This window comes from Pezoporus wallicus, unplaced genomic scaffold, assembly GCF_028554395.1.
Source record: "Pezoporus wallicus isolate ANWC-B61680 ecotype Strahan unplaced genomic scaffold, APGP_CSIRO_Pwel_v1 contig_4012, whole genome shotgun sequence".
NCBI classification, from domain to species: Eukaryota; Metazoa; Chordata; class Aves; order Psittaciformes; family Psittacidae; genus Pezoporus; species Pezoporus wallicus.
The window spans coordinates 2,253,271-2,272,435 of record NW_026637828.1 but is presented as its reverse complement, the minus strand read 5'-3'; the positions used below and the strand labels follow the sequence as shown (position 1 = coordinate 2,272,435).

Here is a 19,165-nt window from a genome sequence, read left to right as displayed (position 1 = left end):
CTGCAGCCTCCCTGACCAGCTCATGCCAGTGCTGCAGCACTTCCTCAACTGGGGGAAGTTACGAAAGTCAGTGCCCAAAAAAACGCAATAAAGCTTTTACTTTGTGCAGCTTGAGGTCAGGTAGAAAACCACGAGTGGCTTTTCCACCTGTTCTCCATTTAATTTTCTTTATTAGGTGGAAAAATGATGTTGTAACATTTGGGGGAAAAAAAAAAACAAACCAAAGCATCTTTTTGGCTTAAGTTACAAAAGGTGAACTCTGCAGAGCCCTGCCTAATACCTGCTCATCTGAAGCTACTCAGAATGGAATCAGCACCCCAGAGCAGAGCTGAATTTGCAGAAGGATCTCGGGTCATTTTGGAGCTACAAGCAGTGATTGTCATGTGGGAAGGGACAGGCAGAAAAGCGAAGTTCTGTATGTAGCAGAGGTGGATCTTAATTTAAAGACATGAAGCAATCATGCATATGCTGAGAAGCCAACAAGGCTGCTGGTGGATGTTACAGACTGCCACACTAAACAAATGCCTCCACTGCTAGAAAATCTGGAGGAAGCACCTGAGATGTTTAATAAGACAATGTATAAAATAAATACACTGAAGTTGGGCTTTTCTCAGACTTTGCAGGACTCAGCACCAGATTTAACTCACCGTCCGCATAAGCAACACCCCCTGGAAGGATCCTCTTGACATAAACTCCATATTCGTCTCCAGTGAGTTCCTTGATGCCACCAATCACTTTAATACCTGGAGGAAAAGAAGTGATGACACAGAGGCAGAAGAACTGCCATTTCCATGGGACCATCTCACATGCTGTCCCAGCTCCCAGGCACCCCAGCACTGCCTGACACCCCTTTAAAAACCACTTGTGAAAAGCTCCCTGTATCCCCTGCTCTACGCAAGCAGCAGCAGCAGCAGCAGAAGCAAGAGGATGCAGCTGCTGACACAACACAGAGGGTAAAGGCATCTGATAGCACCTGCTTGGAGCAACAGCTACGGAGACAAAGCTTCTGAAAAAGGTGGAGGTAAGGAGCGACCAGCTTCCCTCACACAAAACCCATAGAGTCATAGTTTGGGTTGGAAGGGACCCTAAGGCTGCTCCAGTTCCAACCCCCTGCCACGGGCAGGGACACCTTCCGCCAGACCAGGTTGCTCCAAGCCCCATCCAACCTGGCCTTGAACACTGCCAGGGATGGGGCAGCCACAGCTTCTCTGGGCACCCTGTGCCAGTGCCTCAACACCCTCACAGGGAAGAGCTTCTGCCTAAGAGCTCATCTCAGTCTCCCCTCTGTCAGGTTAAAGCCATTCCCCCTTGTCCTGTCCCTACAAGCCCTTGTCCAAAGCCCCTCTCCAGGTTTCTTGTAGCCCCTTTAGGCACTGGAGCTGCTCTAAGGTCTCCCCTTAAGGAGTCTTCTCTTCTCCAGGCTGAACCAGCCCAGCTCTCTCAGCCTGGCTCCAGAGCAGAGCTGCTCCAGCCTTCACAGCATTTCCATGGCCTCCTGTGTACTCACTACAAGTTCATCCCTGATGGGAAGGGATCCTATTCTGCTCTGAGTGTCTCAGCCTGTGCGCAGGAAGAAACGTTACTGGAGTGTTCTCTCTGGGAGATCCCCTTTGAGGTGCAATGGCTGGACAAGCCCCAGCTCCAGTACAGCTGTCAGAACATCCCCACTGCAAGTTCACCCTCCTGACAGGGTCCAGCAGCATCTCCACCACAGCTTTGGAAGCTGCCATCAATGGCAGAGCTGGACATCAGGAGCAGCCACCTCTTATCAGGAGCAACCCAGTGGCAGGAGCCAGGGTGCAAGATGCACCTTTATCATGGCTCTGAAACCCAAGGGTGGTTCAGGTGCCCCACAGCACCTTGGCAAAGGGTTCATGCTCCACACAGCCACCTCTCCAGCCATGCGACCTGTCTCTGCTGGCATGCGTAAGCTGGCTGGCATGAAAAGGCCCAAGAGACTTGTTTGTCCAGGGCTCATTAAGTCCTGCTTCGAAGATCCAGGCCATGGACAGAAGGATTAAAAAGCCTGGCTTTAATTAACAAATCTCTCCTGTGAGCTGCTGGTCAGGCATTTGGCTGCTCTGGGCAGGAGGGCATGCTGAGGACAGGCAGCACTGCAGAGATGGGCACTGCCAGCACCAAGCAGCTTCATCCTCTGCTGCTGCCTGGGGTGATGAGCTGCTCCAAGCCTTGGTGAGGTCCTGAGATGCACAAAGTGACCCTATGCAAGAAACACAATCCTCCAGGGGAGCAGAGCACAGCTTCTTCCCTAGAACACGAGACCCCTTTCCAAAACAAGCAGGAAGGAAGCAGAGTGGATCAGGATTACTCGGAACTATGGTGCTATTTCCATCCCTAACTCTCCTCTCTGAGAGGCTCTGAGGACCCATGAAGTTTACAGCTACGTCTAGGGAAATACCCTGTCTTTCAAGTCACCTTTACATTAAAACTGTGATTAAAAACAGATCATTACAATCGTTCATTTCATTCCTGTATGCACCAATCACTGCTTCTCCCAAAACCAAAACCCCAGCCCTTCTGAGTGCTGGAGTTTGTTCCCTGGTCTTCATGTATTAACTTCATGTATTAACACCCAAGTCCCTGTGAGGAGACGTTTTACTGACAGCACTGAGAACACACAGGAGAATACCTCAGGAACAGGCATCAATGTTGTTCTCCATTGCAGTTTGGCCAGAGAAGCTGTGGCTGCCCCATCCCTGGCAGTGTTCAAGGGCAGGTTGGATGGGGCTTGGAGCAACCTGGTCTAGTGGAAGGTGTCCCTGCCAGTGGCAGGGTGTTGGAACTGGGTGAGTTTTAAAGGTTCCTCCAACCCAAACCAATCTATGATTCTATGATTTTAAAAGAAATTCATCAAAATTGGAAATACTGCCCAAAAGAGGTATCTCCAAGTGGTCCGAGCCTCACCAAGGAATGGGACCAATGCAGATGGTAAAGAAAGTAAAACCTTCTCATCACTGAAGATGATCAGCTGGAAATCTCAGCTTCCAACCAGGCTGTGGTGGCTGCTAGTGGGCTTTGCTGGGAGAGAGACCCTGGGGAGCAGTCTCACACTTGGGATGGTTTTGGGAACCCCTGGCATGGGGGGTTCCTGCAGAAGCAAAGCCTTGTCAGTTCTCCTGGACAGGGAGGACACTGGAAGTCCAGCTTAAGCCAAGGCCAGGAAGTTGTCCTACATCTTTCATCACACAGGAACATGAATTAATTAGGAATGGTAAAACACATTAGACAAATGATGTGAAAATCTGCATCTCAGAAGAGGTGCAGCTGCAGCATGACTTGGCAGCGCAACAGGACCTGCTTATGACAGACTCCTCTGCTGAGGTATCAACTCAATAACTACTCATTTCCCTTTTGTGTCCACAAATCAATTGTAATAATGCCTTAATATAGCTGCAGTATCTACAAATCCTCCTTTATCCCCAACGATGTCAGGAGAAAATCTGATCTTGTTATTAAAAACGGTGATTACTCACAGTATTGCTCCCAGACACACTCCAACTTCGACGGGGGGGAGGAAAAACACCCTGACTCTTAACCCAAACCAAAACCATCCGGGTGCTGCCAGGCCGTGCCCACACCATCCTCCCGGCCATGGAGGCACTGTGGATGGCAGCTCTACCCCAAAGGAATGCACTAGGAAGTCCTTACCATGGCAGAAAGGACGAAGAGGAGGAAAAGAAGGAGAAAGAAGGGCTTACCCCCCTGCCTAGGCACAGATCAAGACACGGGACAGCCCTGGACTGTTTGCAGCCAACCAGAACTGTCCAAGATTGGGGTGGCAGAATCCCTGGGAGTCTTTGCATTTTATAAACTTTATAAAAAGTATTTGATTGAAGTATTTTATACTTTAATTAAATTTCTGTTTGGGACCCAGTTTAGGTAAATAACGGCTCTTTAATTATCACAGTATAATGCTTATTAAGTCATACTTAGGGCCAGATAATCTAGCCTATTTTGGATCTCTCTATTTAATCTTTCCTTTCTGGCAAAGGTCCTGGTGCTGATGCCCACATCCCTAGTATTTTCTGTTTTGCAGAACAAATGCTTAGGGGGAAAATCCAGGTGGGAATACAGGCTAGACTGCCTCAGATGGCATTTTCTTTAGGTTCTTAGTGATCTGATAAACTCCTTCAAGACCCTTGAGCTTCTCTGGTGCATCTAATCCCACTCCTACTAATGCCACTGTCGCAGTTCTCAACTTCTCAGGCTGTAATCTCACCTGCTCCTGGCTCCCTGTACCACAGGTCAAGGGGTGTCCTGGCTAAGCCAGTTGTTTGGCCCAACTGTAATCATCTCTGGAGCATGCCGATCCCACCGGCTGCTGTGCCGTGTTCCCGGCTGCCGGCACAGACCTAAGCCAGCAATGTTCAATTACATTTCCTTTAATCCCCCTGTTGATCTTGCAGCCCCAGCCAGCTTTTTCTGTCTGGAGGAAGGGACAGATTGGAGGTAAATCACTCGCTGTCCTGTCCTAAGAAGATGAAGGTCAAGATAATGGGATCTCAGTGTTTCTGAGAAAGGCTTCTTAATCAGCACTTCCCTTTGATGGCTATTCTTTAATTCAAACTTCAGGTTTTAGGAGCTGCCCAGGTAACCCCTTTGAACTTCTGCTGAGGTTCACATGTGGGTTGCCACCCAAAGCCACAGAGCAACAGACCCGGGGCCAAACGCTGACCTGCCAAGCTGGCACTGAGTGGGCTGATGCTGCTCTGAAGAGACTCTGCTGGAATAACACCCACATCTGAACATAAGAAACTCATGGAGGTACTTTTTTCCCCCAGAGAAGCCATTTTCTGAGCAGCTACACCTATGGCAGACATGGGGCTCCTGCAAGCACCACTTGGTGCTTAGCAGAGAGGAGTGATTTCTGGAGGACAATCATTTATCTTGGGTGTTTCAAGAGGATGGAGAAAGCTGATGGTGGCATTAGAACACTACACGATACCTTCCTGCAGCACATCACAAGACCCTGTAGGGGTCTGCAAGACCCTGCAAAGACCCTCACACACAGACTGGGGGAAAGGAAGAGTATTTGGACCCAGCAAAGTGGCTCACAGTGGGCTGAAACATCTGTGTGCTTCTTCCAGAGGTCAATGCCAGCCCAGTCACCCCAAAAAGGTCTTCTCCTTTAACAAGCTAATCTAACCCAAAAGCTAAAATCCCATCAACTCGACCAAATCAACCTCTGGAGACTAAAATATATTTCACTGAGCTCCCATGAACCTTATAAACAGAAGGCAGGGGGAAGACTCAGCAAATCTGCTCTGTGCAGAAAGCCCTGTTACCCAAGAGCTGGAAACAGCCAGTAACGAGTTTAGAATTAATTGCAGGTCTCAGGAAACCTGAACTTGTTTCTTTGGTGAGTTTGACCTCCCAGGAAGGGTCCTCAATTTTCACCCAGGGACCTCACCAAGAGCTTCACAAGTGCTTTCTGGGGTGACAGGCTGCGCTCACGATTAAAACTGATGGAAGAAGCCGTGAGGTGGACCCCCAGAAATCCTAATGCAGGATCACAGGATTTTATCAAGTCCATCGAAGAGCAGCAGCATTTATGCTGCTGGATACACAGAGGTCAGATGAGAGGTTATACTGGATCCTTTTGGGCTGAGTTTCATGAACCTGTGACTCTTTCTCATATTCTTACAGATATTACCTTCCCTTTTCCTTTCTCCCCCATGCTTTGATGTTCAGAGCTCCATGAAAGGACATCTGACTCGTTCAGTGCTCATACTCTTACCCGTGGGCCAAGCTTTCTCAAACCAGCTCACGCAGCCCTGTGCCCAAGGAGAGCTGCAACACTCTGCGTCACCCATCATAGTGGCTTCCCAGCAGGGCCTGCAGCAGGGCAGGGTCAGGCAGCTGGGAAGGGCTTGGCTTTGTATTTACCTTTTATTAGTAGCTTAATTGTAAATTTTAATGTAATAAATTCAGAACATTCTGACAAGCCTCCCCCCATCCTGCTCAGGGGAGGGCATCTGGCCCTGGGCTCCTGCACAGCTCTCAGCACTGCAGCTGCTCACCATCCACAGGGAATTAGTCAGGATTTTGACCTTATTTTAACCTCCCAGCTGCAAAAGGTGCCAGCAGATGCTTGACAGAGGCAGGCACAGGGACCAGTATTCCTGTTGGAGATCAGACTTCACACAGGGAGGCACATCATGACAGAGGTGCTGGGGATGGAGGGATGCTCGAGGTGCCCAGCCCACCCTGGTGCCCCTCAGAACTCACCCAGCCCATTTGCACAGTCGTAGAAATCAAAGCAGTGCACAATTCGATCCATCCCGTATGGTCCCATGAGTGTCCTGGGAGAGAGAAGAGAAGCATCTTTCTTTCACGGGCCAAAACAAACAGACGCCTGGGTGACCAACCAACACCCACACAAGCACATCCTTCCCACCACCCCAGACGTTGCCTACGGAACGATGTTGACGCACAGGTTCAGGGACACAGTGCCGCATATGAAGCCCACACTGGCAAAAATCAATCCCTTCCACCCCACCCCCCCCCCCCCCAAGTTTCTACAGATAAATGAGAGAATATGTGTAGGGCTGGACATCATCTTCCCCACCCAGCAAATCTGATGGACCTGTGATTCATTACCCCAGATTAACGGGGCTGGACAGCTGTCCAGCTCCCAGGAAATGAGATCAGAGCTCAGACCAATGTTCCAGGAATAAACCAGTTTCACAGATACAGAGAGCCTGTAATGAAGACGGCAAGGCATGATCTGTGGGCAGTCTCCGTCCGTCTGGCATGGGGGCTGGAAAAGGGGGCTGCCAGATCTGTTGAGCTGCTTCAGGTCCCTGCCGTGCCAGGTTGAGGTGGGAGCTTCTCCTTGTGCACCAAAGTGGGTGGAAGAGTATCATAACACCTGAGCCTCCCCCTAAACATCCTCTGGCAAGGTGACACCAGACTCCAAACCCGGACCACAGGCACTTCTCCTCCTTGGGTGGCCCATGGTGGGCACCCCGTGAGGATAGGTGGACCTTGATGTGAAAAACCCAGAGCCAGGCAGGAAACGAGGGATGAGTAGCTCCAAAAACCACTCCACTTCCCAGGATCTAATTTGCAAGGGAAAAAGAGTTTCTGAATCAATATCAGATCCCAAACCTGGACACAGCTAAGGAGGGACAATGCTGTGGGGCACAAACAGGCTCCTCTAAGTCTGGCAGATGCAGGAGAGAAATAAACTCAGAAATTCTCTTTCCAAAACACCTCTCAAAATATCTAGCTGTTCTGCAAAGCCAGTAACACCCCCCCTAAGATCTGGACTGGAAGCTTTTTCACCTCATTAAAAATATCCCCCCTTGATATTCTTGCAATGCTTCACATATTCAAGAGACTGGGCAAACAACTGTCCGCATCTGGTGCCTTGGAACTAGAAGGTGTCCCAGGAAGCCAGAGCAGCCCTGAGCCCAGACTGCTTCAATTTACCAGGATTTTCAGAGTATTTTGAGTAAATCAGCGAAGAAACTCCACCACAAATGAACAGAAATAGCTCGGACGGGGCTGAAACGCAACATAAGGACAGAGGGTTTGGTAAAGCAGATGCCTACTTGATATGATCGACTTTTATCCCTGTGCAACGCCTGAACAGTGGAGAAGAAGTGAGCTTTGCTAACCTAGAGGAGCAAGAAACCCAACAACAGGCGCTAGTGATGGCATCCTTGTCTCTTTCTGCTGCTCACAAGACTCCTCTGCCACTGCAGCCTGGTCCTGGAGAAGCCACAGCAGACGACCCTTGGCTAGAGGTGGCCACCACAACCCCAGCACTGCCCCATGCCCCCTCTCCAGTCCTTGCCCCAGCTGCAGGGGGATTACCTGCTGATGATGATGACTCCCTTGTAAAGGACAGAGACTGCAGGCATCTTGCTGGCAGCGGCAGCCCCGCTCTGCCCAGCGCCAGCCACTCCAATTTGGCAGGAATCCGTTCAAGCGATGACAAAAAAAAACCAAAACCAACAACAAAAAAACAGGAAGGGGGGGAAGGCCGGAGGGGGTCACATGCTCTCCCCGTATGCATGTTAATTCCACCCAACATTAACACAGATCAGCTAAAAACATCTCCAACTTTAGATTAAAGCTTACGCAAGCCAAAGCCAACACGGCCCATCGCAAGCGCCTTCCCAAAGCAGCGAGGTGGGAGCTCTGCCAGCCCCCAGCAGCACTGTCATGCTCATCATTAAGACAACAGGATAATTATTCGGATGAATCCTATTGTGTATCTTTGGGAACAGCCCCTCCAGGGATGAAGGGCAGTGTTCAGTGCGGGTCATGTGTGCTCACCATCCCTAAAGGCTTAAAATCTGTCACAAAGCTTTGGAAGTAATAACAGACTGTAGCATTTATGGGTTTAGGGTGGTTTTGTTGTTTTTTTCTTTTCTTTTAGCATCTTTTCCAGCCCACAGAATTTCCTTCTTAATACAAAGCAAGTTCAGCTGTTCCACTGCCTGTTGGGAGGTTAGAAATATAATTTACATTAAAACAGCCTCTCCCACCCTGTCTTGATGCATGTCACCCAGCAGGAGAAGCAGCATGAGCCCATGAGACCTGTTTTGTGGGACATGAGGACAGAGGGATGAAACCAGATTATCCAAGGCTGGCCAGTGAGCAGGCACACATCTAGAATAAGCTCCCTCAGGGTTTGGCAGCAGCAGGGCTATGGTCTTGGTGGGCATGGTGTGAAATGGAAAGAAATTCCCAGGAGCTGCAGGGAGGACACAGGTCCAGCATCCCTACAAGCTCTGTGGGACAGCCAAGGTCACAGTAAGCTCTTGGCCTCAACTCCATCATATCATACAGAATCATAGAATAGTTTGTATTGGAAGTGACCTTAAAGCTCACTCAGTTCCAACCCCCTCCCACAGGCAGGGACACCTTCCACTAGACCAGGTTGCTCCAAGCCCCATCCAACCTGGCCTTGAACACTGCCAGGGATGGGGCAGCCACAGCTTCTCTGGGCACCCTGTGTCAGCGCCTCAGCACCCTCACAGGGAAGAACTTCTGCCTAAGAGCTCATCTCAATCTCCCCTCTATCAGGTTAAAGGCATTCCCCTTTGTCGTTTGATGATCAGTTCATAAGATTGTGATAGTCCTATCCTGTGAAGCAAATGAAAGTTGAATGAAAGAGGCCATCGGTGCAGAGCAGCAGAACTCAGCTTCCAGGCTGATCTCCAGACTCTCAGATCCATCACTCGAAAGCACAGATTCACCCTAGCAAAAGCATCAGATGTTGATGTTGCTCCTGCTGATCCACATCTATCTGACTTGTTAAAAGGAAGCTTCAGCAAAATAGTTTAAGTTTTCAATGTTTTAAACTGAGAACATCCACATTCAGGAAGGATTTACAGGCCACATAGAACCTGCCCAAGGGTTCCAGTCCTGCTCTGTAAAACCCGTGTTGAAGGCAAACCTTCAGCATGGCAAAGGGGGTACACCATATGGTCAGGCTCTTTCCTGAGCTGCGACCTAGCTGAGCAACTTCGAGTAAATCCTGCTGGAAAACCCAGGCTTTTCTTACCAGAGGACACCACTGACAGGACTTTGCATTTTGAAACAAATGAGTGAATGGAAGGAGCATGAGAAATACAGACTAACACCATGGGGCTTGACAGCACACAAACATGCGCTCAGCTTGGATGCTCACTTTTTAGACATCTGCTAGAAAATGAGTTTGAAAACTCATTAACCTCATTGAAAAAAGAAAACAACATTCTATGTACAAAGTTTTTTCTTTCCTTGAAAAAGAGTTTTTAATCTAAACAGTTGAGTGAAATTCTATCAGTCAGCTTTATTTTATACTAGCATGTATAAGCAAGGGTGGGCGAAGTTATTAGGGGAATCAAAATAAGTTTCAGAGCAGGACCATAAGGTAAAAATATGCCACCAGCAAAATAAAACCTGTATTTTCCTAAGAGATGATGAAGGGCAAGTGGGGGGAGAGAGAAACTGGGAGCACTGGGGAGAGGCAGAGAAAGGAAGTGGATTACAGAGTGTGCCCGTGCCCTACATACCACCCCACTACATCCTCCAAGGCATCGTGCCATCTCCAACACCATCAAACTGACCACTGCCAAGAGCAAGCAGGTGGAGAAGATGGTGGCAACACTGACTCATAGAATCAGCTAGGCTGGAAGTTCTACATTTGGGGTTCAGAAAGAAAAGAGGGGAAGAGAATGCCTGAAAGAAGCATATGAACAAGTACAGTTATTTTTATTCCTCATTCAAGTCTCCCTCTGCCCTTCCTATAGAGACTACAACCAAAGAGCTCTGGGAACAGCTGGCCCACAAGTTGTAGACCTCATGGGTTTAATGGATACTCATTTGGAGTATCAATGGTCAACATGGGGGCAGAGAGATGTTCAGCAGAAAATGCAAAACTGCATGGGAAGGCATTGCTCAAGGCTTGTCTCTTGTGACAAGCACTGTCAGTTAAAACCGGGGGTTCTTGCAGCCTGTCTGCTCAGGCAGAGTCTTCTCCAGGTCACATTAAGGCCACACAAGCAAAGACATAGAGCCGCCGATCCCCTCAATTATTCCAGCCCCAACATTGAGGCTGAAACCCAGGAACTAATATTTCCATGCATCTTAACCTTCAGCACTGACTGACGACAGAGATCTGGAAGGCATGTGCAGCCCCAGCCCCAGCCCATGGAGAAGCCACCTTGTCTGAAAATAGAACGAGAGAAATGTCTCCAGCATATCAAAGGAGATGCAGCTTTCCTGGTGGGACAGCCAAGAAGACAGCTCCACCACTTCCCCAGCTGGAGAGGCCCCACATACAGTGCTGTGACAGAGCAGGGCTGCTTGCCCAGGGACACACAGCATCTCTGGTTTCCAGGCTTGAAGTGACCAGCTCCTGCGCTTCCATGATGCTAGTTTCCAGGCTCTTTGTGAAGGTCTGCAGACTCCATGGAAAGTATGTGCTCTTTTGCTTCTCTGGCAGCACATTCTAATTTTGGATTTTCTTCTAAATACAATGACAAATCTTCCTCTACCTCCAGCTGAGGGACAGCTGCCTTGAGGCTCCCTCCCCTTCAGCACCCAGGGCAGGAGATTCCCACCTTTGTGCTTTAGAAAGCACCATTAGGATCAGAAATATAAAGTAAGTTCAGAATTGATTAGATTTTCATTTCTATCCAACAGGAAATCACAACCAGATGCAATTCTCTGCTATGTTATTGTCATAGAATCATGAATTGTAGAATGGTTTGTGTTGGAAGGGACCTTAAAGCTCATCCAGTTCCAACCCCCTGCCACGGCAGGGACACCTTTCACCAGACCAGGTTGCTCCAAGCCCCATCCAACCTGGCCTTGAGCACTGCCAGGGATGGGGCAGCCACAGCTTCTCTGGGCACCCTGTGCCAGCGCCTCAGCACCCTCACAGGGAAGAGCTTCTGCCTAAGATCTAACCTGTTATATCAACCTCTCCTCTACATGTTGGTCAAAGGATATTCTGGAAAAGCAGCCTTTAGCCTGTTTGTGGATAAAAGCCTCTTCTACATTTCTCCCTTGATCTGTCTTGTTTACTTCCTTCTTGGGAAAGTCCAGCGTGAGCACCGAAGCTGGTGAACAGTGGCCACTGAATCACACTCGCAGATGGAGGAACCACAAGTGGTTGTCCCCACAAATCAGGGCTGGTTCCTCACATGCAGGCACTCACTGCAGTGGTAGTGGCTGCGGGATGGGGAATTGTGAGGTTTATAGTGAAAAGTAGCTACAAAAAGAGAGAAAACCCAATCGCAAGGGTTTCAGCTGGTGGAGAAGCACATTGGTGAGCATGAGGAGAGAAGCAGAGACTGGGTATGGCTGGTCCCCATGTGGATGCCCAGCCTGGCCAGGTCCCACCAGCATCCCTTGACTGAATCAGGTGGTTTATAGAATCATAGATCACCCCAGATTGCTGGTGGCTCCAGGCAGGACCATGAGCTCAGCAAAGCAGCAGCACAAGTATGCCAGAGCCGAGGATGAGGATGTTGTGCTGACAGCAGCATCCCAGAGCCCTCAGGAAGCCTCTGCTCATGGCTTAGCAGAGGAATAGGGGCTGAGCAGGTCTGTGTGGGTGGGAATTAGAGGTGGGAAGACATCCTGCACTGCAGAGAGATCCATCTGAGTGTGTCAGCTCCGGGAAGCAGCAGTAAGTTGTGAGGCAGGAGGGTGCAGCCCTCAGTGGGACAATGCACTGTGGTCTCTGCCTGCATCCCACCACCAGGAGCTGCAGTGGGAGGAAAGTACTGCCCAGGCAGCACCATGCACTTGCTCAAGAATGATCCAACGTTTGTTTCATGACAAACCTAAATCAGCGTAGTCTGAAGAGGCATTTACATCTGATTAGAAAACAGAAAAAGCAACAGTGCTGCTTACAGGACCAGCTGCAAAGCATTGGTAATAATTCAAACTAAATCAAGCAGCTGCTGTGGAGCTGGGAATGAGCTGCCTGCTGTCCACAGCCATGGTGCAGTCCACATCAGCTTCATTAGTGTTACCCATGGAGTTGCTTCAGATGAGTTCATATGATCAGGAACGGTCACAGACAAGTCTGAACAGAAGGGGGAAAAACAACCAAAGCATCATAGCACATGAGGTTGGAAGGGACCCCAAGGATCAACTGGCCCAACCTTCCTAGGCAAAGCATGACCCTGTCCAGACAAACCTTACTAATTCTGGGGAGACCACCACTCCCCTCAGGCTGGGGTCCTACCTCTTCCCAGTGGCATCGCTCATGGTGAATCCTCATTCCCATGAGCAGAGCTGCTGGGCTGGCAGCAGTCACACATTGATGTCCCCACGCCCTACAGGCATCTCCTTCGTCCCCATGGACATGCAGACCTTGGTGCTCCTTCATACCCTTCCTCTGAAGGGATCCCAGGGGACCAAGTCATGGTAGCATCTCACACATGGCAAAGCCATTCTCCCTCCTCCTCACCCTCTATTGAGGTAGGTGATCTGCTGCTCTGCTTGGGGCTCATGCTGTGGCCCTGGTTTGGGTGTGAACTCCTGTGAAGGGTTAAGGGGATTATAAACCGCCCTGCCTGTCTAAATCCCCTGGGCTGTGGGATTGGACTGGTCATAAACATATTAACGGGACAGTCACTGGTGGGGGCTGCGGACCTGGCTTTGCTGCTCTGGTCACCAGATTAACCAGGGAAAACAAGAACAATGGCAGGAAACTCACCCAGGGGAATCCACAAGAAAGAGGATGGAAAGAAGAAGGGAGGGAAAGAGCTGGGTACAGAAAGACAGGAAAACAGTGTGTTTTGAGGAAAGATTCCAGAATGCGCCACTGAGTCAGGAGCGCAGCAAAGGCTTGGGAAGAGCTTTGCCCTGTCCTTGAGCTGGAACATCCCCGTGCTCAGACCCAGACCCTGCAGAAGGCATTAACACAGCAGCAATAGCAATGCAGAGTCCTGCCCTCTGGCCATGCCCAGTGCTGCCCCGCTGCCAGCTTCTGACCCGCCTGGGGCAATGCACAGTGCAGTCCAGCCGCAGGACCTACCCGGCATCGACGGGCACCTCTGGGGCTGGTTTATTTCCCGCTGGGTCTGGTAAAGCTCTTGCACAAAAGCCACCTTTGCAAAACCTACAAACAGCCTCCAGCAGCCGCGCCCAGAGGAGGAAAGCCCCGTTGGGTCACACCAGCATCACCACGGAGAGAAACCAGCACCACGGGATGGACGAGCTGCTGGTCCAGACACAGCAACCCCACCCCAAGCCCCTATTTCAAACTCCAAAATTAATTTTTTACTCAGCGGCAGAGCGGGGTCATGCTGATGGGAGTGCCAGGAGGTGTTATCTCCCCCCCACCTGCTCACCACTCTCCACCCCGTCCCAGGGGAGCCTCCAGACAGATGGACACCGGCAGCACATCTGGCACCCGTCAGACGCAGGGACAGTCCCTGGGCACAAAGCCAGCCACCCCTTGGCCAGGACTCTTCATCCACACAAAGCACAACCCAGAGGACAAAGCTGGGGCAGGTTTTGACTCCAAACCCTGGCACATGAGCAGGCTGCCACGGAAAGAAAAGGAGTTGGAGAATTTTTGCCTTGCAGGGAAGAGGGGCTCAGCAGCCCCGTGGAGCCAGGGATGTGGGCAGGATCCTGCTGATGCTGCCGGACAGATGTGTAGCTCTGTCTGCCCCATACACACACCACAGCCCCACAACATCAGCATCCATCAGTGGCACCAGCCTGACAGTGCTCCCCAAAACTCACCCCACAAGGTCTCGCCTGCCCTGCACTACCTCCTTCTGACCGGCAAGATTCTGCCCTTTCTGCATCCAAAAGCAGCAGTGAAGCATGGGCACAGCACCCCAAACCAAGCTCTGGGGTGAAGATAGCTATCACCCCGGGGCACTGCCCTCACCAGCCCACCTGCACTCCCACGGGGTGCTGCCACCCCACAGCCCCACAGCCCCCACTCCAATGACCTACTTCAGCAGGAGGCAGATTGTGCCTCAGCAGCGTCCATGGTCTGCGGTGGCTGCAGGGCTCCGTCTCGATCCTCACTGGGGACGCCCAGGCTCAGCCAGCCTAAGAAAGCCTCTGCCAAACCGCAGGATGGCCCTGAGAGCCCGCCAGGCCCCCGCCAGCTCTGAATCCGGCCCACTGACCCCCAGTTAATCGGCTAAAGCCGCACGCTCTGAACCCTGTCCCCAGTGCAGCTGCACTCCCGCTGGCTCTCTCTGCCCTACATAGACAGCTGCAGCTGCCCAGCACCCACCTTCACCTCCCGTCCCCTCTGCCTTTCCTGCGCCCACATGGGGGTCCCCATTCCACACACACCCGCCCCCAGGCACTGGGTGGACATGGTGCCTTTGGAGAGGCTGGTGCTGTCAGATGGGAAAGTCCTGCAACAGGAGCAAGAGCACCCCGGACTGGGTGCTTCCCCAGCTGCTGCCTGCAAAATGAACCCTCTTCCCCACCCCTGGTTGAAACCAGTCTCACCTGTGCACTGCCCTCCCAGGGGAGCTTGGATATGGGTGCTCCAGGACCCCCACAAGACCCTCTCAAAATGAATTAACCCCCACAAAAAGCCACAGGGTCACAAAACGCATCTTTCCTAATGCTGCTCCCTAAGCTGGTGTCCAAGACACTGAGTGATGCCCCATTCCCGACACAGCCGCATCCTGCCCTGCTTACCAGTAGATGAGGGAAAGCCCATCAAAGTGCTCCAGGTCGTGGCCAGGAGGCTGGAGGTAGGACATCATCTGGGGCCACTGTCCTCACTGAACCTTTAGGGCTGCTGTGGCTGGGTCCTGCTGCCCAGGGCCATGGGCTCAGGGTGCCAGTGGCTGGCACAGCTCCGTGCAAGGCTCCCGGCACCTCTCCCGGCACAGCTCCCTGCTGCAGCCGACTACATCTAATCCCAGGCGGGCGAGCATGTGATCGCCCCTCTCCCGGCTCCCCCCAGCTAAACGCCGCCAAAGTCTCCAGTTGTGAGGCACCAGCCAGGCTTGGGGCAGCTGTGCTGGTGCCTGGGAATGCTGTGGTGCAGATCACCCCAGCCCAGGGGTCCAACAGCCTGGGACATGGCACAGCAAGTGCCTGGGCTGAGGGACCCCCGTGACACCCATCACCAGGGTGCAGCCACCTGGTTCAATAAAGCAAGTGTTGATTTTAGCAGGGTGACCCCTTTACCCTCCTGCCAGCGAGGTCCCCCCTCGCCCTGCACTGTCAGTGGTGGCTAATGGTGGGTACAGCCATTCAGGGTGGTTATAATCAATGGTTAACCTGCCTCCATAAAGTAAACCAAATTGCAGGTGTTGCTGACCTGCACTAAGCCCGGGCTGCAGCACTGCGCTCCTCCTGGGCACTACCAGCAGGCTTCAGCATTTCCAGCTACTGATATCATTTGGGGCACAATTCTCACACGGGTTTTCCCCACTCCCTGTTTGTGGTTGTCCAGCCGTACCCCAGCATCTGAATGATCCTTTAGACTGTTCAGAAAGCCCTGGGAGTGAGCTCTGCTGAGTGGATGGAAACTATTTGAAGGTGGGGGCTCATCTGTGTACATTATCCTGGAGCAGGGAGGTGACGTCCTGCTTTCCTGTTTCCAGCTGTGGTGGAGATGGACAGACAGCAGCATGGGCAGGCAGGTCCCCAGTTCAGAGTGATGGAAAGGACACAAGCATCAACTTGCTGCACAATCTGTGTTTTATGTCTCCCTCTCCCCATCAGGCACCATCCTGCAGCCGGAGCCTGGAAGTCTGTGAATCCCAGGGATCTGTGTGTCTCAGGAAAGCCACCAGACCCACCAGGGCCAAGGTACTGTGCTCAGTGCTCCCCCCAGCTCCAGGTAACCTGGGACTAACAGGGGAAAACACCAAAGGGTAAAGGTGGCGGCAGTCTGTCTGTCTGGTCGCTGCTGCCCATCTGAGCTGAGCTGTCCAGAAAGCAGTGAGCACGGTGGGTCTCTGACGACTCAGTGGTGGCGGGTGGCATCTCCAGCCAGGGCACCCATGGGAGACAAGTCAGGGAACCTCGGTCCTTGGGGCCAGTGCAGCTGCCCCAGCCCATGATGTGATGAAGAGGAGGGAGGAGGCCAGGACAAACCCAGGACAGGGGTGTGGGGAGGATGCGCCCGCGCCCTGGGTGACAGCCCACAGGCACCACTCACCAGTGAAGGGGGTGAATTAAGGCTGATCCCGCTCTGCATCCTTTCGAAGTGACTGTGTCACCTCGCAGCCCGGTGACAGGTCCCCTGAGGAGGCACAGCCCCTCCCTCCGCCCGGCACAGCCACCACCAGCGGGGCTTCATCCCTGCACACCTTTAGGGGAGCACCTCTGCTTTGTACCCTGCCCCGTGCCTCTGACATGCATCCCTGGCCGGGAACCCGTCCATGGGGCACCCTTTGGGGCTCACGCTGGTGCGGGGACAGCCACCCGCTTCCAAGCGATGTCGCAACCCCGTGTGGGCGGTGCCGGGTGGGAGCCCCAGGGCTGCCTGTGCCGGCGGGAGAGGACGGGCAGCAGCGGGCTTGCCGAAACCGCTGGGAGCGGGCGCAGGGCGCTGGGCGCTGGCCCAGCCACTCCCGGTCTCACTGGTCAGGATTGTCAAAGGTGGTGTCAGAGCCTTTGGGCACTGGGTGCTGGGAGGTGACAGCGCCCAATGGCCCTGGGGACACTGAGGCCACCCTGATCCTGCCCTGGTGCCAGTGGTCCAGCTCTGCCAAGGCACCTGGTGCCCACTTCTGCCTGCCTCCTCACAGTGGACAGGAGCACACAGGGACATCCCATGGATGTGTCCCCCACCTTGCCCACAGCCATGGGGGATCAGAGCATCCCTCGAGTCAGGCTTGGGGGGTGGATCATGGAGATGTGCCGGGAGCAAGGCTCTGCCTTGCCCTTTCCTCTGAGTGCTTCCTTCCTTGCTGGTGGAAGCAGAGCATTAACTCCCTTGCCCCTCGGCAGCAGCTGCCCCTGGGTGCTCTCCATCTGCATATTTACACTGATGCAAACGTTACACCCCGGAAATTCCCAGCTTTTGCATCATGATCCAAAGCCTGCCGTGGAGCCCTGACCTTTTTCTCCATCCCAACGGCTTTTGCCAGGGTGGACCCTACCTGGGACATCCTGGCCACGACCTCCACTGTGGGCATCAGGACCACTACAGTGGTTAGGGGCTGCATGGGGGCGCGGCTCACCATGCCACACAGGAGGCAGAGGGGAACCCCGTGTCCACCCTGGGACACCCCATCCCTCTCCATCTCCCGAGACAGGAGAATAAGGACCTGCTGCCACCTCGAACCTTAAAATCGCATGGCTATCTTTAAAACCCGTGATGCCACCAGCGCTGGTAAACGTGCTCAGTGCCTCTCTCATGGCCCCTCTGCTCTGTTCTGTACCAGGAGGGTGAGGAAGAGCCAAATTTAATCTATTCCATGCTGTATTTTCATGCCAAATGAGTCAGAGCGCTGGCCTAACTCGGCGTTTGTTTTGCTTGGCTGCTAACACTGGCTTTCGCTTAGTGTTTGTTCAATATTTAACTCCATTATTGGCACTTGGGCTCAAACCTGCAAGTGCAGCAGCAAAACCCACTTCCTTGCTGGGTCAAGAGCTTCCCTGCCCTTCAGCTCTGCTTGGGAGTGACATACTTGTTTATTCCATTTATTTCTTACAGATGGATGAAGCCTGATCCTTTGAGTACCCCACAAGACCCATTGAAAGCTGGGGGGGGGGTGAGGGGGCGTTTGCAGAAGCTGCAGGATGGGGCTGGAGAAGCCAGGCCGGCTGCTGCTTTCGGAGCAAACCCAGCCTTAAACGGAGCTGAGGGAGGTTTCACCCTGCACAGGACCAGTTAGGAACAAGCACGGCTGCATTCCTGTGCATGTGGGAGCTGCTGAGGAGGAAGCAGCAGCAGCACAGAGGTGTTCTGTGCCCTGCTTTCCTGCACCACACTGGCTGCAGGCAGGAGCTCCCTTCCCACCCTGACACCAGCAAACCCCTGCTGCGGGAGCGACGGCTTGCGCTGGCCCTTCCAAGGGCTGCCATGAAGTCCCACCCAGAAATAAATGAGGTTTTGCCCCCCCCCCCCCCCCCCCCCCGTTGGTTGTGTTCCACCACGTGTATCGGCTTCTGGGAGGCACTTCTAATTCTTCTTTAATGACCCTACCACCCCATCCAGAGCTAAATCCATAAATTCTTCATTGAGACACCCCCCTGAAAAGCCCCTGGGACTGAGTATCCCTGTGACTGGCTCCTCTGCTGCAGTGGATCCCCAAAACCGCTCAGCACCACAGGATATGCTGGGGCCACAGTGCCTTTTGGGGTGCGCAGGGAGGAGGACACCGCTGACACGATGCTGGCTTGGCCCAGCAAGCCCTGATGCCTTCCCGAGTCCGGATGGGCTCAGATCAGTGGGACACAGTGGGATGGCCAAGCCCATGGTGGAGGTGTCAGCAGGACCTGGCAGTGGGGTGGCCAGTGGTGATGGGGCCGGTGCAGGGTGGAGCAGGGCGCACTTGGCAGGGTGCGGGATCCATGCTGGAGAAGGGCTTGCCAGGAAAATGCAATCTGGTTGCATAAAAACATAGTCCCCTCCCGCTCGAGAGCTCCTTACTCAGGTTAAGTCAATACTGCCACATCGCTGCCTGTAGAGGGGCTCACCCCCGTGGAAGGAGCTTGATGGGTGTTTTAGGAGCTTGGG

At 52.7% G+C, this 19,165-nt stretch overlaps 1 protein-coding gene across 1 annotated transcript in view; it reads right to left on the bottom strand.

Moving 5' to 3' along the window:
* Window positions 1–15,227, bottom strand: part of LOC130598529 (syntaxin-binding protein 4-like) — a 51,823-nt gene extending 36,596 nt beyond the window's left edge. Inside the window, exons 1-4 of the mRNA XM_057408042.1 lie at window positions 15,160–15,227; window positions 14,741–14,867; window positions 6,250–6,349; window positions 648–743 (exon numbers count right to left, since the gene is read on the bottom strand). Coding sequence (XP_057264025.1) covers window positions 648–743; window positions 6,250–6,349; window positions 14,741–14,867; window positions 15,160–15,227 — 391 coding nt within the window. The remainder of the gene's footprint in view (window positions 1–647; window positions 744–6,249; window positions 6,350–14,740; window positions 14,868–15,159) is intronic.
* Between the last annotated feature and the right edge of the window lie 3,938 nt (window positions 15,228–19,165).